Source organism: Tachypleus tridentatus, chromosome 6 (genome assembly GCF_004210375.1).
Source record: "Tachypleus tridentatus isolate NWPU-2018 chromosome 6, ASM421037v1, whole genome shotgun sequence".
In the NCBI taxonomy this organism is placed as follows: domain Eukaryota; kingdom Metazoa; phylum Arthropoda; class Merostomata; order Xiphosura; family Limulidae; genus Tachypleus; species Tachypleus tridentatus.
In genome coordinates this window covers 153,531,249-153,551,369 of record NC_134830.1, presented here as the reverse complement: position 1 = coordinate 153,551,369, position 20,121 = coordinate 153,531,249, and the positions used below count along the sequence as shown (strand labels likewise).

The following is a 20,121-nucleotide window of genomic DNA, read 5'->3' as shown; positions in this document are numbered from 1 at the left end:
CCGTGACCAGGAAAGAATGTGACGTCATCAACTATAGAGAATTCGAGCTTGAAGACCCATTCTTTGTGGAGACAGACAAACTATATGCTTCAGGTTGTTTTTTTTTTTCTCTCAGTGGAAAGGGAATTGGAAAATTAGGTTTGAAATTAAGGGACCATCCGTACTGTTATTAAACTAAGACTTTCCAAAACATTTGCTTCTCAATTAAAATCAAAACTTGTATTCGCTCAGTTTCTCTGTGAAGTGGTAATTTTTCACATCACTTAATTAATAACGTACTCACGTGTTAACTCGTCTTTAATATAATCACTTATCAAAAAAAAAAAAAAACAGAGGAAGTGGAGGTCTGGAGATTTTTATTAAGCCCCCTCTCCATTTCAATGGCGATGGTTTAATGTCGTGATCAAAAAACTTCCACTCTCTAACCTTGATGTCTGAAATGGCAGCCGTATCATTCGTTTCACTTTTTTACAAAAGTGGTATCATTCCATACAGGATTTCTTTGTGCTAGTTGATGATGGACAGGTCGCTACAACTCTGTACAAAGCAACTGACTTTAACGACCAGTACGGTACAGTTACTAGGTATAATACTCTAACGTATCGTCCTTGTAACTTGAATGTTTTCTAGACGTGCCTGTTTCTATCGAGTGTAGGAATAACTACGGGAATCACAGTTATTTCAACACAACAGTTAGGCTTACCTAGAAATGGGTTTAACGTTATATAACTTTAAAAAAAAAACTTAGATATATGCATTACAAATTAATTTTTAAAGTCCATCACGGTTATTTCAACACAACAGTTAGGCTTACCTGTAAATGGGTCTAACGTTACACAACTTAAAGAATACATCTTTGCATTATCTCTGCTCTCTTCGTATGATTTTGGATTAAAGTTTTTAACCACAGAATTATATATGGGGATGAATCTCATCAGCTTTTTAAATACATTTTTTCTTTGAAATTATAAATGCAACCACTCAGAGAAGCAGAGGAGGATGAAAGCATCAGCTTTATTCAGCTTAAGTCAGCAAAGAATTATTATAATTCATACCAGCAGAAGGAGCAAGAGCGGAGTTGTCTTTAAACCCTAATTAGCGACACAGATTTTAATTCGACTAATTTACGCAAAACATTGGTTGTGAGCTTATAAATTTATTGGTTACTTCATCCTCAACCCAAGATGAATCACTAAAAAACAACAAAAAAAAGACAACCCTAAACGCAAATACCATCAATCTCACTAATTACTATTGAGGTGCCACCTATGTATTTAACATAGAAAATAAATGAGTTCTTTATAAAAAAAAAAAGTCACATTTCTTTACTCTGAATAACAGACAAAAACATAACATTCCTCATTGTGACGCAATATGTGGACCTCCACCGACAATGAACAGTTTCAAAACAAGCCGATAAATGCTCAACAGTTGATGAGAAATTAGATGTTAGTAATATAAAACAGTTATCTTCCAATAAACCAGCGAGATGGTAGAACAAAAAACAACAACAACAAATGGTTAATCGGCCTCTGCATAATTTTGGTTTCGTGTTTATGAACGGCAAAGCATTTAATAAAACTAGGTTTAAGAGAACAATTAAAGTTTGAGCCCCATGCTTTCTTTAATGCCAGTTTTAACTGTCTTATTATAGGTATGCCCAAACTGGTTAATGCTCTCTTGGTATAGCAGGACTTACTTAAATGATGGATCAAAACAAAGACAGAAAAAGACGAACTTTCCTTATAATCCATACACACACTGCAACAAATAAACGTATTTTACTTTCATTTGTGTTTACAGTTATGCCCACGATCCAACTGTTCCTGACGCTATCGGCCCGACATGGCTAGGTGGATAAGGCACTCAGCTCGTAATCTGAGGGTCGCGGGTTCGAATCCGCATCACACCAAACATGCTCGCCCTTTCAGCCGTAGAGGCGTTATAAAGTACAGTCAAACCCACTATTCTTTGGTACAAGAGTAGCCCAAGAGTTGGCGGTGGTTAGTGATAACTAGCTGCCTTCCATCTAGTCTTACACTGCAAAAATTAGGGACGGCGAGCGCAGATAGCCCTCGTGCAGCTTGCGCGAAATTCAAACACAAACAAATAATACATGTTCTAGGTTTTGTGTCTATGCTTACATAAAACATCGAGAGCTCAAAGTTGAAAAAATTGTTTTTGTCGAATTTAACACAAAGCTATTGGCTCACGTTTTTTGTTACACTTTTGTTGGCATGTACATCCTTGATAAAAGTATTGTATTTTTTGCATAATTATCTCGTCAGGGTTGTATGCGTTTGTTTTATCGAATTTCGTGCAAAGCTAGGCAACATCACCCACTGCCAACAGTTTGGCTTCTCTTTTACTGTCAAAAAATGAGATTAACGTACGGCTGAAAAGGCGAGTATGTTCAGTGACAGGGATTCGAACTCATAATCCGAGCGCACATAGCTCTCAAAAGCAGGTTTTGAAACCCGCGGTGGACAGAGAGCATAGATAATCGATTGTGTAGTTTATGTGCTTGAAAACAGACGAACAAACAGATCATTACCTATGAAAATGGAGTTAGATTTCAAATAACAGCTATTATTATAATAGAAACAACAAGATATTTACTATTTCTGTTGTTGTTTTCCATATTGGACGGAACTAATTTTAACCCGTTTGGTGTTGTTTTTTTTAACTCAAAGAGTTAATTGTTAAAAATACAATTGTTTTTAAAATTGTTTGGTTTAGAATTTTCGTATAAAGTTACACAAACACAAGGATGTCTCCTCACGACCCGGCATGGCTACGTGTGTTAAGGCGTTGGACTCGTAATCTGAGGATCGCGTGTTCGAATCCCCATCGCACCAAACATGCTCGCCCTTTCAGTCGTGAGGGCGTTATAATGTCACGGTCAATCCCATTATTCGTTGGTAAAAGAGTAGCTCAAGAGTTGGCGGTGGGTGGTGATGACTGTCTGCCTTCCTTCTAGTCTTACACTGATAAATTAGGGACAATTGCGCAGATAGCCCTTGTGTAGCTTTGCGCGAAATTCAAAACAAACAGACCTTACAGCCGTGCCCAATTTTGAACTGATAAACTAGAAGGGAACTCTAAACACACACATCCCACTACCTATTTGTCTCACCAAATAACGAGGATTTTTGCCATCGCTATTAAATATACCCACGGCTCCCAAATATCGTGAGCAATGTTTCCTTTCAGAAACGAGATATGAACCACATATCTCTGGATTCACAGTCATGCCCGGCTCATTTAAAAACCTGAGAAGAAATAAATCAACGACTCATATTTGATTGTAAGCTCAGTGATACCTTCGGGATGCGCCCCCATCACGATTAATTCTGCATCTTTCCATCTTCGATACTAGTAACTTACTGCACTTCGAAGTAGCCTTAGTAAAGATGAATCTCAGAACGGCTGGTATGGGTATTAACACTTTTATTGATATGGAGAGAACAACGTTTCGACCTTCCTAGGTCATCTTCAAGTGGGTTTATCGTCACCAGAAAAGCCTTAGTAAAGGTCAACTGATATATTTTTTGTATCCTAAAGAAAGGAAGGACGCGATTGTTTTAAGCTAAAACAGTTCTTTTCACATCTCATACGTTTCTTCACGGACTCGTGCAACTCAGAAGCGCCCACCAACAGAAACCACCTGCTTCTCAAGTGAACTACACACAACACCACGCACCAAAATAAAACGTAAAGCGCCAAGCGGCAGACCACCAAGTGCAGATACGCCGGCGGTGACTGGTAAAACATTGCGGCTCTTTAATCTTTGCCGTTACCGGTCGCCGTAGGTTGGGAAAGGCGACTGTGGGGACCAGGTGAGCGCCATTTCTTTAACGGCAGCGTTCCGAGGCGGGACCGTAAGGTCAGCCTCGTCAATAGAGGACGCGATGCTGCTTTCGCGTGCAAGTATGGGTATCGTCCATCCCTAAAGTAAAGGAAAACGAAAGGCCACACAATTTGAACCCATTTTTACTTACGCTCGATAGAGGGCTCAGTACTTAAATTAACAGAAAAAAAATGTTTCAATGATATTCTAGAACCGGGGACAGTATGGAAGTATGACGTCATGCAATGTGTGAGGTCCCAGTATGGAAAACGTGGTTTGTTATAGCACGCTCACAAGTTGGAGATTAATTAATAAAAATATTCATCTGTGAACTATTACCTCTTTTCCCTAAAACGACAATTAATTCAAAGGTGCTGTTTATCCAGAAATTATTAATGGCTCTTCTCTTGACCCATGAAATTTTAAATTAAAATTAATCAAAGAGCCGCCCTCAACGGGGTCAAAAGGGTCAGGAAGAAACGAAGATGTTTTATCAAGAAGAACTACATACATACTGAGATTATCACCAATAGATATTTGATAAAGACATGCTCCCTCGTATCATCATCAATGGATATTTGATAAAGTCATGCACCCTCGTAACATCATTAATGGATATTTGATAAAGACATGCACCCTCATGTCATCATTAATGGATATTTGATAAAGACATGCACCCTCACGTCATCATTAATGGATATTTGATAAAGACATACACCCTCATGCCATCATTAATGGATATTTGATAAAGACATGCACCCTCATGTCATCATTAATGGATATTTGATAAAGACATACACCCTCATGCCATCATTAATGGATATTTGATAAAGACATGCACCCTCATGTCATCATTGATGGATATTTGATAAAGACAAGAACAGTGTTCTTACACTGTGGTAACAGTGATACATAGTTTAAATGCGTGTCTACAAGGACCTTCTGAATACTATTGTCCATGGACTCCACTTTTGTCGGGGAGGGGCTAGTGTGACTTTGGAAAGTTCTTGTTTAGAAGTTGTCCAGGAAAAAAATCCTCGTTAAAAAAGAAGAAGAGAGTTTTAAGGTGAGCATGTTAATACCTAAAATTAAATCCACTTGAAAAATGAGGAAATATTGAACTTCATATCTTCTTGTGAACACATTCAATGCTGAACCGAGTTTCCTAATATCTAATGGATGTGTATGTTGGTTTGTTTCTGATACTCATTGACCCGCCCAAAATTTTGAAATGACAGACTAGAGGAAATGTAGTTAGCCAACATCACCCATCGCCAACTCATGACCCATTCTAATCAAATAGTGGAATTTGACAGTTACTCTTTATAACGTACTCACAGCTCCAAAGCCTGGGGTGCGATTTTGTGGCACAAGAATGCATATCATGAAGTCTCATATTCACAGACCAACCTTAACCACTAGGCCACGCCTGGTCCTTTTATTTATAAAAAGTATTAAAGAAAACCTTTATACTGAGTTTGATTTTAGAAGTGAGGAAGACGTCATCCACACGCCTGGTGTAATGGCTTAAATTCAGACGGAGAAATATGTACCTACTATTCTTCGTGAAATTCGTTATTTATTTTCCGTTTAGTCTATCATTTCAAAATTAGAAACAGGACAGCTCGCGCAGTTGATCCTCTTGTAACTTTGCGCAAATATTCGAAACAAACAAGTACCAGAGACACCTAGTCTGGTGGCAACTAGATGGTTAGAGATATTCTGAGTTTTAACAACTAGTGAAATATGGACAAACATGTATCTGTTTTCTTGTACGTTCGATTAGTGTTTTGTCATTTAAAGGGTTAGAATTTTACTCTTGCACGTTAGGAGGAGACCCTGCTATCTTTATTTACCATGGTCAGCTCTGGTCAGGATTAAGCCACTTTCAGAGATCTTTAAAAAAAAGTCTGAGGACGCGTGACCACTAATTCTAAAGAATCCTGCTCGGCGAGATGAAACAATTTAATGGCATGACTTCCCGGACAGATGGGATCAAACAGATGTTAAAGCACGTGCGCCGTGACCACCATGTCCACAGAGAACGTGAGCGGGCATGAAGATGTGAAAAATAGAACGGAACCAATATTCTCACACTGGTATCAACGACGACCAAAGAAACGCGCCACCTGTCGTGTCAACCCTGTAGGGTCAATCTTAGATTTTAAACCATATGGGCAACGTTTTCCCTTACTCTCAGTACCATCGATCGAGTAACGAAAATTGTGATTCTTCGTGAAAGGTTTTGTGGTTAAGTGAACTATATATACTTTTATCATCGCTGCTAGTATTTCAGGATACAACAGTTTATGAAGTCGCAGGACAAAGGCTACAGGGAAAATGGCATTTAAACATAACGACTATTAGAATTAGTTGCACATTTTCCGAACCAAATTATTATTTTTTCCTGTTAGTGTTAACATTTAAATTTATAACAACGTCAGTGTTTTACCACAAAGTAAAATTCGAAAACGTTCAACTAGATACGAATTTCTTAAAATATGGTATTCGGTAGTCAAACGTAGATGCTCATTTTTTGATGGTGAAGCTTCAAAAATATTTACATTAAAAAAGAAGAAGAATAGAGAAGTTGCCAGCACAGCATGTTTATCCGTGGATGAGCGGTTCACTTTGGATTTCAGCCGATAGCTCCGCCACCTCTTGACAGATCTGATATCTAATTACAGTTTTCGACCACGCCCAAGGTCTCTGAGATCAGTTCACTCTAATCCTGCATAAAATAATTTCATTTTGAGGGTAGGTAGGTAGAGATCCTGATGAAAACTGAACCAGGTACATGCGCGCATCGTGCTTGATGTTGTTGGCGCACATAAAATACAGTTAATAATAGGGGAAACAAATATCTTACAGATTTATTCACTCTAATCTAGCCTGTGTGTGTATGTGTTTCTTATAGCAAAGCCACACTGAGCTATCTACTGAGTCCAACGAGGGGAATCGAACCCCTGATTTTAGCGTTGTAAATCCGTAGGGACGTAATCCAGCCTAAAAGAATTTCAAGTGCTGTCGCAATTGAGTATTCCCTCTCACTTTTCTTGGAAGTCGCTTAGCCAAGCTTGACCACGCACTGACCAGTAATTTATTAAACTGTTTCTCTCACAGAAAAATAAAATAAATATATATATATAATAGTAATCATTCTTTGCCTGCTTGTAAGAGAGGTACAAACCATAGCAAGGTAGTAGTTAATACGTAGGGATGGATATTATTAATTGCACACCATGGTCTCAGATTTCTTTTAAAATAATCTAAAGGACTTTTATAAACATCTAATTTAGGTTGTCGAAATTTACAAACGCTATCAAGACTTTCAGTTTACATAAAACATAGACAAATTAGAGAACAGGGGAGGACGGTAACAGCCAATGTGGCCGGGTGGTTAAAGCACTCGACTCGTAAGCCAAGGATCGCGGGTTCGAATCCCCATCACACCAAACATGCTCGCTCTTTCAGCTGTGGGGGCGTTATAATGTGACGGTCAATTCCATTATTCGTTGGTAAAAGAGTAGCCCAAGAATTGGCGGTCTTACACTGCTAAATTAAGGACGGTTACCACAGATAGTACTCGTGTAGCTTTGTACGAAATTAAAAAAAACAAACAGCCTATTATCTACTGGTTATTCTGATTCTGACGTCAGAAGAGCCAACTCACCAATGTTTGAAGTTGTTACTTTATACACCAAGATGTTATGATCTAACTTGGGTAATATAGAAACAGTATCCACTAACTTCAACACATGATGTACATCATAACAACTGCTGCTTCCATAGCGACTGACTTGTTTAAAGAAAGAGGGAAAACAAGTAATAAAATAAATATGATGTAATGTTAAAAATTACAAAAACCAGGTGGAGCTGAATATATGAAACCATACAAAAACCACTGCATCACTAACCACAAAGGCAACGTTACAATCTTATAGGTTTGTTTTTTTTAATTTCGCACAAAGCTACTTGAGGGCTATCTGTGCTAGCCGTCCCTAATTTAGCAGTGTAAGACTAGAGGGAAGGCAGCTAGTCATCACCACCCACCGCTAACTCTTGTGCTAATATTTTACCAACGAATAGTGGGATTGACCGTAAAATTATAACGCCCCCACGGCTGGGAGGACGAGCATGTTTGGCGCGACCGGGATGCGAACCCGCGACCCTCAAATTACGAGTCGCACGCCTTAACACGCTTGGCCATGCCGTGCCCCAATCTTATAAGAATTAGCCATTGTAAGACTTAATGTTTGTATTCAAACTTGAATACATGCAAATAAAAACAACTGAACATTTGGTTGTAGATAAAGGTTTTTGTAAATATTTGGCCATTTAGGTGGTTATTTTCGTATAGTAGAGTATATACATCCTTACATTGTTTCTGTATTTTCTAACATTGCCATCCCAATATAATAACTTTTTTTACGATGTGCATAAATAGTTTTCCGACCAACACTGTGTTTCTTGTATTTCAACCGGCTTGGAAAGTTCTGGATAGAGGGAAATGTGTCTTCATCAATGGAAAAAAATGAATAAAGTGTTGTTGAAATACTCTTATTGTACACTTATCTAATTCTACTGGACTATAAGAATGAAGTGTTTAAAAATGAGGTAGGCCTAATGCTTATATCTTATGACAAATAAAAGGTTTCTGGTTCGCTAACTTTTATAATGTTTTGTATTTTAAATCAGTCTCTATAAATTTAATATATCCCTATAAGCTACTGTGTAGTTTTACGATTTAAATAAGACACCTGGGGACGTAAAGTACAAATAATAAAATATTAACTGCATAAATCCATTTTCAAAGATACCTGGATCAAGTTGGCCAACACTTTAACCACCTGGCACTACCCTAATTTTTATCAATATTGATTAGAGAAACAACAACAACAAATACTAATTTATTCATCAAATAATTAATCATATAAATATAGGTGAATTAAAAGAACACCACGTGTATATAATATACAATAATGTTTGAATCTTACTTGAACTGCAGTATCACTTCTGAATGATGGCATGAAAAACAATTACATTTATAATATCGACTGAACCCTAACCAAATGGGACACCAATCCGAGTTCAAACTGTTAACAATTTCTGCAATTTGACATTTTTTAAAATTATATTAGAATGAATACCATGAAAATAGGAACTGTACCAACAGTTTGCAATTTTGTCGGCCCTTACCACTTAGGGCTCGGCATAGCCAGGTGGGTTAAGGCGTTCGACTCGTAATCCGAGGGTCGCGGGTTCGAATCCCCGTCGCACCAAATATGCTCAACCTTTCAGCCGTGGAGACGTTATAATGTGACGGTCAATCGGACTATTCGCTGGTAAAGGAGTTGTCCAAGAGTTGGCGGTGGGTGGTGATGACTAGCTGCCTTCCCTCTAGCCTTACACTGCTAAATTAGGGACGGCTAGCACAGATAGCCCGTGTGCGGTTTTGTGCGAAATTTAAAACAAACAAACAAGCTAACACTTAGAGATTTACATGTCCGCTGTGGATCTGAAGATTCTTGGTTTGAAGCCCGTTTCCACAAGTACCAAAAACACGCTCTGTACTTTGCAGCTATGGGTGCGTTAGTAAAGTGACTGTCAAATCCAATTATTTGTTTGTACACCAAACCGAGATTTGGCGATGGGTGATCTTGACTAGTTGTCTTCCGTGTAGTTCACCACTACAAAACCAGAGACGGATATGTGCGGATACTCTTTGCGTGACTTTGAACGAGACAGCCTCCCTACTCCCAGTGGCTCAGTCTAGAGGATTATAACGGTAAAAAAAATCACCGACTTTCATTACCCTTGATAAGCACGGCACAGATAGCCAAACCGAAACCTACCAACTGTTGGAGATTCTTAAACAACAAGAAAAAAAAATCGAATCAAGTCTTTCAGTTTAGAAAATTTCATCATCGTCTGTTTATAACTTTCCAAATTACCTTAACATTAAGTAAAAAAAACAATAACAGCTCATTATTCGTATCGGCACGAAAACAGAAAAGATATAATAGTGAACTCGCGTCGTGATCGTGAAAGACCCGAGAAAACGACAAATGCCCTTTGACGTCTTCGTATTTCTGAGCCACGTGTATCAATAGCGTCACGCTTTCGAAATTACACCTGACGCAGCGTTAAAGGCATAGCTAAAACTTGGAAACTGGAGCATCCAAGAAAATATACCTCCAGCATACGGCTGTCATTGTTTTAAACTCACGAAGTTTCAACCGAAGCTGTGGTCGACTTTTGAAAACTGGATAGCCTACGCGGTGCACGCCGTTACACAAACAACGGATAGGGGTGACCGCGATAATTTATCTCTGTCAAAGTTCTTCTCACCAGAAAAGATAATTCTTAATATCCTTGGACAACACAACTCAATCTCATGCCATTGTAACATACTTGGGGTACCACGTATTTTTCATCTCAATTTCATTCGCTGAGACTGACACCCCATGCATACTGACTAATCAACGTAAATACACGAAAACGTCATTCGATATTATATTGGATACGATTATACAATCATGAAAGGAGTCCATTCGTCAGGGAAATGACGGACGATTTAAAATAAATCAATTACGTTTACATATCACGTGCAGGTCACCCAGTAGCGATTTACTGTAATATATATATAGCCAATCCCCCTCCAAGTGGCACACAGCGGCATGTCTGCGGACTTCCAACCCCGGAAATAAAGTTTCGATACCTGTGATGGACAGAGCACAGATAGCTCATTGTGTAGCTTTGTGCTTAATTTCAAACAAACAAACAAACAAACAAATTATCGCCATTAGGATGTTTCGTAATCTAATTAGAGATCTTTAAAAGTGATCCTAAAACATTTTTATTGGTGTGTGCGCGCGCGCATGCGTCTATGTTTATGTTATAGCCTTATATATTAATGTAGCCAATAACCTTATAATCATGACAAGAATGTAACGTTTCATAAAATAAAAATATAATTATGTTCAGTCTACAGGTACAACGATTTAAAAAAAAAAAGCTACTTTAACTGTTTAACTGGTCGACATACTTTGCAACTTTTTGTAAAAGGAAATTATTAGAAAGTTACCGACTTTAAACAAGGTGTTTTATGTTCTTTGGTGCCTCTCTGACTTTCCACAATGATAACTGAATAATGACACCGATTATAAGGTCATGACTGTGTCCTCCCCTTCACATCCCTCCAGATTTTCAAGGAACAAGTACATGTACGCCTTTAGAAATGTCCCTTAAAATAATTCGAATACGTTTGTTTTGTTGTTCTTTAACTTTGCGCTAATATACACGAGGACTATCTGCGCTAGATTAGATGTCCGTGATTTTCAAGTTATAAACTAGAGGGTGTGTGTTTTCTTATTGCAAAGCCACATCGGGCTATCTGCTGATAAACTAGAGAGAGACAGCTAGCTACTCTGGATCAGTTACAGTCCTTTCCGGGCTGCTATAATCGAAAAGTGGGATATGTTTAGCGTAAACTTCGGATCCATATTCTGACACGCTAGCCATGGGACACAGTTGGCCTAAATCCGAATGTATGCGTTATAAAACACACAGTCGCTTGGTAATACTTACATAATAATTTAAACGTCATGCCACAAGCTATTTCTTTACCTACGAGTCAAAAGGTCAGTATAACAAATTATTTATATAAGAGGTCAAAGATGAAAAGCGCAAACTGCTTTATACACAGGGACAGCAGACCAGAACTTCAAGGTGTTAACTAAGGATTAGATGTGATTGAAATAAAACTTTTATATGGATTTACAATTTTCTCAGCTTCAAACAAGTCACGTGAACGGCCATGTTAGTTAACCCTTATAACATAGACTTGGTCAGTAAAATGGCGACCTTACATGCCGACATACTTATAGGTAACGTTAGGGTCGTTTCATACTGACCAAAGTAACAAATGATAATATGTGTGTGTTAACAGCAACACATGAGAAGTCACAAAATAAGGCAAAAGCTGCGTATACTAGTGCCCTCTATAGTTCAATTGTGGAAGTATTAAAGAACAAAAAATTCACCGTTTCAACGTGTGTGGCTATGCAGAAGGAATACCGTCAATGACACTCCCACTTGCACCATGTAATTTTGACAGTCCAGTCAATGGGTCTGTATGTATACTTCTGCAACAGTACTGACGGTCAAGCCTGCTTCTGATATCTATTCTAATCAGAATAAAATGTTAATATTTTCAGACCCCAGGTGCTGGAAGAAGAAACAGAAAGAGTGAAAAAGATGGCAACAGCACCAAGATGACTCGACGAAAGGATATTTAAGCCTAACTGCCGTGATACGAACGCAATTTTAATAACATTCATCATGAAACTTACCCTGGATTTTAATTATTATAACATCACTTGTAAAAAAAAAAAAACAACTGGTCTCCAGCTACAGACGTATTGATAGTTTATCAAAACATTACAGGGCGTCTGTTACATTAACAGCACTGTAAATATTGAGCGCAGGGGTCATCATTTCCATTCTGAATGGTACTTTAGTCTTTAGAGGAAGGCAAAGATAATAACAATAGGTGATAGACTTTTGTCAGTAGAGACAGATACAACAACAATAACAAAAACCACTGTGGAAGTCTTTAAATCAAGACTTTGAGGCTAGCGGCTACAGTGGAAAATTCTTTCGTTTTAGGTTATTCTTATTGGAAACATTGGCTATAGTAATTAAAATGTTCAACTTGTTTGGTTGCTGGTCCATGAGGTTAAATGTTGAGCTTGTTTGGTAGCTGGTCCATGAGGTTAAAATGTTCAGCTTGTTTGGTTGATGATCCATGAGGTTAAAATGTTCAGCTTGTTTGGTCGCTGGTCCATGAGGTTAAATGTTGAGCTTGTTTGGTTGCTGGTCCATGAGGTTAAAATGTTCAGCTTGTTTGGTTGCTGGTCCATGAGGTTAAAATGTTCAGCTTGTTTGGTTGGTGATCCATGAAGTTAAAGAATTGTATGCTTGCATTAACTTTCTGGTGATTTTTAGACACTACGTAACCTTCCCTTTTCTCTCTGTCTTTTCAGCTGTGTTTTCTCTACGTTTTTACCTCTTCTTCAGATTCGCTTTGAACGCTGTCTGTTTCAGTTTCAGTTCTGGAGAAGAGTCGATACATCGCTAGAAGCCGGGTTTCGATACCCTTGGTGGGTATCGCACATACAGCCCATTGTGTAAATTTGTGCCTTGCTTCAAACAAAAGAGAAAGAATAAAAATGTCTATCGGAAGTGCATCTGTTCATTTAATCGGAATCCACACTTCGAGAAGCGCTGACGTTTGTGACAGTTTCTTCATGTCCAACTGTAACAACCATTGCTGTTTGTCAACAAAATACTTTGAATTTCAGGTTATTCCTAGGACTGACTTACGATTTGCCACTTTTATAGTTAACAGTATTTCTGGTTGTTGTTAAACACAAAAAATACCAACTACGGGTATCGAAACCTGAATTTTGAGTTGTAAATCAGTAAACTTTCCCAGACATTCATGTCTGATCTAAGTGACTGTGACAACTAGAAGAACATGTATATTCCACACTTACTAAAGGATTGGTTTGGTTTTGTTTGAATTTCGCGCAAAGCTACTCAAGTGCTATCTGCGCTAACCGTTCCTAATTTAGCAGAGTAAGACTAGAGGGAAGACAGCTAGTCATCATCACCCACCGCCAACTCTTGGGCTACTCTTTTACTAACAAATAGTATGTTTGACCGTCACATTATAACGCCCCCACGGCTGAAGGGGCGAGCATGTTTGATGTGACGGGAATTCGAACCCGTGACCCTCGGATTACGAGTCGAGTGCCTTAACAACCTGGTCATGCCGGGCCCTTACTGAGGGACGCATGGGCTAGTGGTTAAGGCGTTCGGCACGCACCATGGAGGTCGCATGTTCCAATTCCCGTCACACTAAACATGCTCGCCCTTTTAGCCCTAGGGACATTGCATTGTTACAATCAATCTCACTATTCGTTTGTGAAAATGTACCCCAAGACTTGGCGGTAGGTGGTGTTGACTAGTTGCCTTCCCTCTAGTCTTACGCTAATAAATTAGGGACGGCTCGTGTAGCTACGTGCGAAGTTCAAAACAAACCAATATTGGGGGACTGGCAGAAGGTCATCATTAGCTGACCTGACTTGGGTGACAAGATTATGAGTTCAGTTCCAACTTAACAAACATTTTTAATGTATTAAGCTCAAATCAATGATTATGCAATCAACAACATTACGAGTGGATCTTTCAAATTATTTCTTTTAAAAATTTCGCGCAAAGCTACAGAAGGCAAGTTGCACATAACCGTTCCTTATTCAAAGCTACAGAAGGCAAGTTGCACATAACCGTTCCTTATTCTGAACCGACATACCAGAAGGAAGACAGCCAACATCTGCCGCTATCTCTTGGTGAATCCTTGTCTGACCGAATGGTGGACGTTTCATTGTCCATCTTAGAGCGCATCGATGGCCGCACTGAGCAACTTGTGGTAACAGGACGCGAACCGTGAACTTTTAGATGCACAGTACAGGAACGCTAGTCTCCATACTTAAATACTAGAACCAGTGAAGGAATTTTTCAAAAAATTTTGTAATTTCTTTGCGTATTATTAAGCGTCAAACTACACAATGGGCTATCTGTTCTATCCCCACCACGACAGTTGAAATTTTGAATTAATAGATATCCTTTACGCACGTGCCATTTCACTTCTGGCGACGCCTTGTGACGCTAAGACATAACAGTATACGTAAAACGAGAAAGTAGAAAAACAGACAGAGGTGTAAGTGGCTGAATTCCTACCAATCATTTGAAGAAAAATATTTATAATTAGTCAACTTCACAACTTCAGAAGCTAGCGTTATGTTGGTTACCATGGTTATACTTTTGTTACAACACATCGTGTGAAGCCACCATGCGGCTATGCTTTTAAGTTGGAAAGAAAATGGATTGCAATTTAAACCACGTGCCTAAAACAGTGATAATTAACCATGCCAATGTTTTCTATTGTTAATCAATTTACAGAAAGTATTTTATTATGGACAACTTACACCCACTCACTTCCATTAGTAGCTATCATCGTTGTTATGTAACATTAATAAGATTAAACACCACACATTTTAATAAAGCGTATGAACTAAAAATGCATATTATACTTCATCGTATTAATTGGAATAACTTTTCTTGTCAAACGAACATTGTATTATTAAGTAAGGTAGTGTTTAATAATGGGGATTGACCAGGATTCCAAATATTTCACGCGCCGAAAAACCACCCTGTCGAATTTTAAGCGAAAACCCGACCATTAAAAGTATTGAGTACGATACATTATGCGTATATATATCAATAATAAACTAAAAGGGTCGCTAACGTTTTTGGTAAGACAACTTAAAAATTTCTAAAACAGCAACTTTTTCGTCTACTGCCTGCCTATCTGATCACGTCAGTGGGGCTAGCGCCTAGGCGGGTCTGACTATCGTAACAAGATTTCTATAGCTTTCTTTATTGTTCTATGGGTATCCACTTTTGACATTCCGATAAACATCCATACAATATACAGGTATAATATAAATGTTAAACATATCATGCACGTACTTCAGTATCTTTGCAACCAATGAATGACGTAGCAAATCAATTGATAGACACACGACGATTTCTAAAGGTAAAGTATATACTTTATACAGGTATAACATAAAAAGTAAACAAACAAAAGTATTAAAAGTTATGAACTTTAAAATAAAGTAGGGATGATCCTATAAAAAATAATCAAATAATCAAAATCACAATTACAGATTTATAAAATTTAATCCATAATTTAGCAGCTTTATACACTTATCTGTAGGCCAAAGAAAGCATTACATTTTATAAATTTGAAATTATGATTTTATTTCTTGTTTCACTACTTTTTATAGCATGATTTGCTTTATAATATAATATTATACATACAGTAGTTTCGTGACTTATACGTGTAGTTATATGCCTCTCTCATTTACTGTTCTAATATTATATTATAAATACAATAGTTTCGTGACTTACACGTGTAGTTGTATACTTCATCTCATTAACTGTTCTAATATTATATTATACATACAATAGTTTCGTGACTTACACGTGTAGTTATATACTTCATCTCATTTACTGTTCTAATATTATATTATAAATACAATAGTTTCGTGACTTACACGTGTAGTTATATACTTCATCTCATTAACTGTTATAATATTATATTATAAATACAATAGTTTCGTGACTTACACGTGTAGTTGTATACTTCATCTCATTAACTGTTCTAATATTATATTATAAATACAATAGTTTCGTGACTTACACGTGTAGTTGTATACTTCATCTCATTTACTGTTCTAATATTATATTATAAATACAATAGTTTCGTGACTTACACGTGTAGTTGTATACTTCATCTCATTTACTGTTCTAATATTATATTATAAATACAATAGTTTCGTGACTTTCACGTGTAGTTGTATACTTCATCTCATTAACTGTTCTAATATTATATTATAAATACAATAGTTTCGTGACTTACACGTGTAGTTGTATACTTCATCTCATTAACTGTTCTAATATTATATTATAAATACAATAGTTTCGTGACTTACACGTGTAGTTGTATACTTCATCTCATTAACTGTTCTAATATTATATTATAAATACAATAGTTTCGTGACTTACACGTGTAGTTGTATACTTCATCTCATTTACTGTTCTAATATTATATTATAAATACAATAGTTTCGTGACTTACACGTGTAGTTGTATACTTCATCTCATTTACTGTTCTAATATTATATTATAAATACAATAGTTTCGTGACTTACACGTGTAGTTGTATACTTCATCTCATTTACTGTTCTAATATTATATTATAAATACAATAGTTTCGTGACTTACACGTGTAGTTGTATACTTCATCTCATTAACTGTTCTAATATTATATTATAAATACAATAGTTTCGTGACTTACACGTGTAGTTGTGTACTTCATCTCATTTACTGTTCTAATATTATATTATAAATACAATAGTTTCGTGACTTACACGTGTAGTTATATACTTCATCTCATTAACTGTTCTAATATTATATTATAAATACAATAGTTTCGTGACTTACACGTGTAGTTGTATACATTACTTACTAATATAATATTATACTATACATATAGTTGTTTTAAATCTTGTTCAGATTTTACCGACTATTTTCAGTCCAACTAATTAAACAGCAAACAGCTATGATAAATATATTACTTGAAAACAACAGCTAAGAATATTTAAAATATTATTTCAGTTTATCTGTTTTCGTTTCATCTATTTTTATTTATTAAAATATTTGCTAAATCAATGTGTTCCAAGATGACAGTTTCGCTTCCATCGTACAAAACTAACAGATTAAACAAAAACATTAATATATCAGATAATACAACAAAACCAAAACCAAACTTACAATCCTTCTTCTCGCCAAGAATGCCATCTATTGAGTGCTTGTTGCTATTCTTATTCATTTCTCCGTCTCCACGTTTCTCAGCTCCAGATCCAATAACAGGAATAGTAGCCTCTGGGTCTCCAAAGTGTCTTCCACTTCCTCCACAGGTGGCACCACTTCCGTTACCCCTCAATAACCGACTAATAGAACTAACAGAAGGAGCCGTGCCACGGTCACAATACTGAATAATACAGAGGGAAGGGTAGGGGAGAAAGTGGAAGGAATATACATTAAATTTTGTAAACGTGACTTCCAACTGGATGTTAGGTAATTAACATGTTAGTATTATTGTATCTAATGCACTTCTGTTTCAGTAACACTACTTACCAAGATTTTTGCATGGTTCATTGATGAAAGGAGGCTCAACTGAACATGAAATGTCACCTCGTGTTAATTCGACAAGTACCACTTCGTAGCTCTCAATACTATCACTGAATCTCATACACTCTGCTCTTTGGAGCTCCAACAGGTCTTCGTGGGACTAGAAAGCTTGAATATAAGACGATAACTTACCAAGGGCCGATTGATGTTCCTTCCATTCTATTGGTCCATAAAGGCTATTCAAATACATTTATTAAATACCACAATTAACTAAGTCTTATTGACCGAGTGCACTGTAATCGTGTTTGTGATGGTTTGAATACTAATCACAGATGGGCAAGGTATATAGTTTGAGAGAAAGATATTATATACCGTAATGTCATCTCGGGTTATCTGTTAATAAAACACAGTCTATAGATTATAGTGATACCTTACCCCTTCCTTCACAAGTCATCTGTTAATAAAACAGTCTATAGCTTACAGTGATACCTTACCCCTTCCTTCACAAGCTATCTGTTAATAAAACAGTCTATAGATCACAGTGATACCTTACCCCTTCCTTCACAAGCTATCTGTTAATAAAACAGTCTATAGATTACAGTGATACCTTACCCCTTCCTTCACAAGTTATCTGTTAATAAAACAGTCCATAGATTACAGTGATACCTTACCCCTTCCTTCACAAGCTATCTGTTAATAAAACAGTCTATAGATTACAGTGATACCTTACCCCTTCCTTCACAAGTTATCTGTTAATAAAACAGTCTATAGATTACAGTGATACCTTACCCCTTCCTTCACAAGTCTGTCCCTAATCTCCCAGCTAAAGATACCAGGATTCTCTTTCTTGTACTCTTCGATTTTCTTTTCCACATCTGGTGAGGCGACACGTGGCTTGCTGCCCCCGATAACTCCTGGTCTAATGCTACCCGTTTCCTAAGGATGAACATTAGGAACATCTGTGAATAGACCATACAGTTCTACCGGCCAACACTAGGAACATATGTAAACAATCTATACAGTTCTACCGGCCAACATTAGGAACATCTGTGAATAGACCATACAGTTCTATCGGCCAACACTAGGAACATATGTAAACAATCTATACAGTTCTACCGACCAACATTAGGAACATCTGTGAATAGACCATACAGTTCTATCGGCCAACACTAGGAACATATGTAAACAATCTATACAGTTCTATCGGCCAACATTAGGAACATCTGTGAATAGACTATACAGTTCTATCGGCCAACACTAGGAACATATGTAAACAATCTATACAGTTCTACCGACCAACATTAGGAACATCTGTGAATAGACCATACAGTTCTATCGGCCAACACTAGGAACATATGTAAACAATCTATACAGTTCTATCGGCCAACATTAGGAACATCTGTGAATAGACTATACAGTTCTATCGGCCAACATTAGGAACATCTGTGAATAGACCATACAGTTCTAACGACCAACATTAGGAACATCTGTGAATAGACCATACAGTTCTATCGGCCAACACTAGGAACATATGTAAACAATCTATACAGTTCTATCGACCAACATTAGGAACATCTGTGAATGGACTATACAGTTCTATCGGCCAACATTAGGAACATCTGTGAATAGACTATACAGTTCTAACGACCAACATTAGGAACATCTGTGAATAGACTATACAGTTCTACCGGCCAACATTAGGAACATCTGTGAATAGACTATACAGTTCTACCAGCCAACATTAGGAACATCTGTGAACAATCTGTACAGTTCTACCGGCCAACATTAGGAACATCTGTGAATAGACTATACAGTTCTACCGGCCAACATTAGGAACATCTGTGAATAGACTATACAGTTCTACCGGCCAACATTAGGAACATCTGTGAATAGACTATACAGTTCTACCGGCCAACATTAGGAACATCTGTGAATAGACTATACAGTTCTACCGGCCAACACTGGGAACATATGTAACCAATCTATACAGTTCTACCGGCCAACATTAGGAACATCTGTGAACAATCTGTACAGTTCTACCGGCCAACATTAGGAACATATGTAACCAATCTATACAGTTCTACCGGCAAACACTGGGAACATATGTAAACAATCTATACAGTTCTACCGGCCAACACTAGGAACATATGTAAACAATCTATACAGTTCTACCGGCCAACGTTAGGAACATCTGTGAACAATCTATACAGTTCTACCGGCCAACATTAGGAACATATGTAACCAATCTATACAGTTCTACCGGCAAACACTGGGAACATATGTAAACAATCTATACAGTTCTACCGGCCAACACTAGGAACATATGTAAACAATCTATACAGTTCTACCGGCCAACGTTAGGAACATCTGTGAACAATCTATACAGTTCTACCGGCCAACATTAGGAACATCTGTGAATAGACTATACAGTTCTACCGGCCAACATT

The 20,121-nt window shown here is 37.4% G+C and overlaps 1 protein-coding gene across 2 annotated transcripts in view; it reads right to left on the bottom strand.

The window, feature by feature from the left end:
• Positions 1-20,121, bottom strand: part of LOC143254115 (paired box protein Pax-7-like) — a 60,353-nt gene that overhangs the window by 26,858 nt on the left and 13,374 nt on the right. For both annotated transcript variants that reach the window (XM_076508904.1, XM_076508905.1), the window contains exons 2-3: positions 18,464-18,610; positions 17,315-17,534 (exon numbers count right to left, since the gene is read on the bottom strand). In XM_076508904.1, the coding sequence (XP_076365019.1) occupies positions 17,315-17,534; positions 18,464-18,610 (367 nt within the window). The remainder of the gene's footprint in view (positions 1-17,314; positions 17,535-18,463; positions 18,611-20,121) is intronic.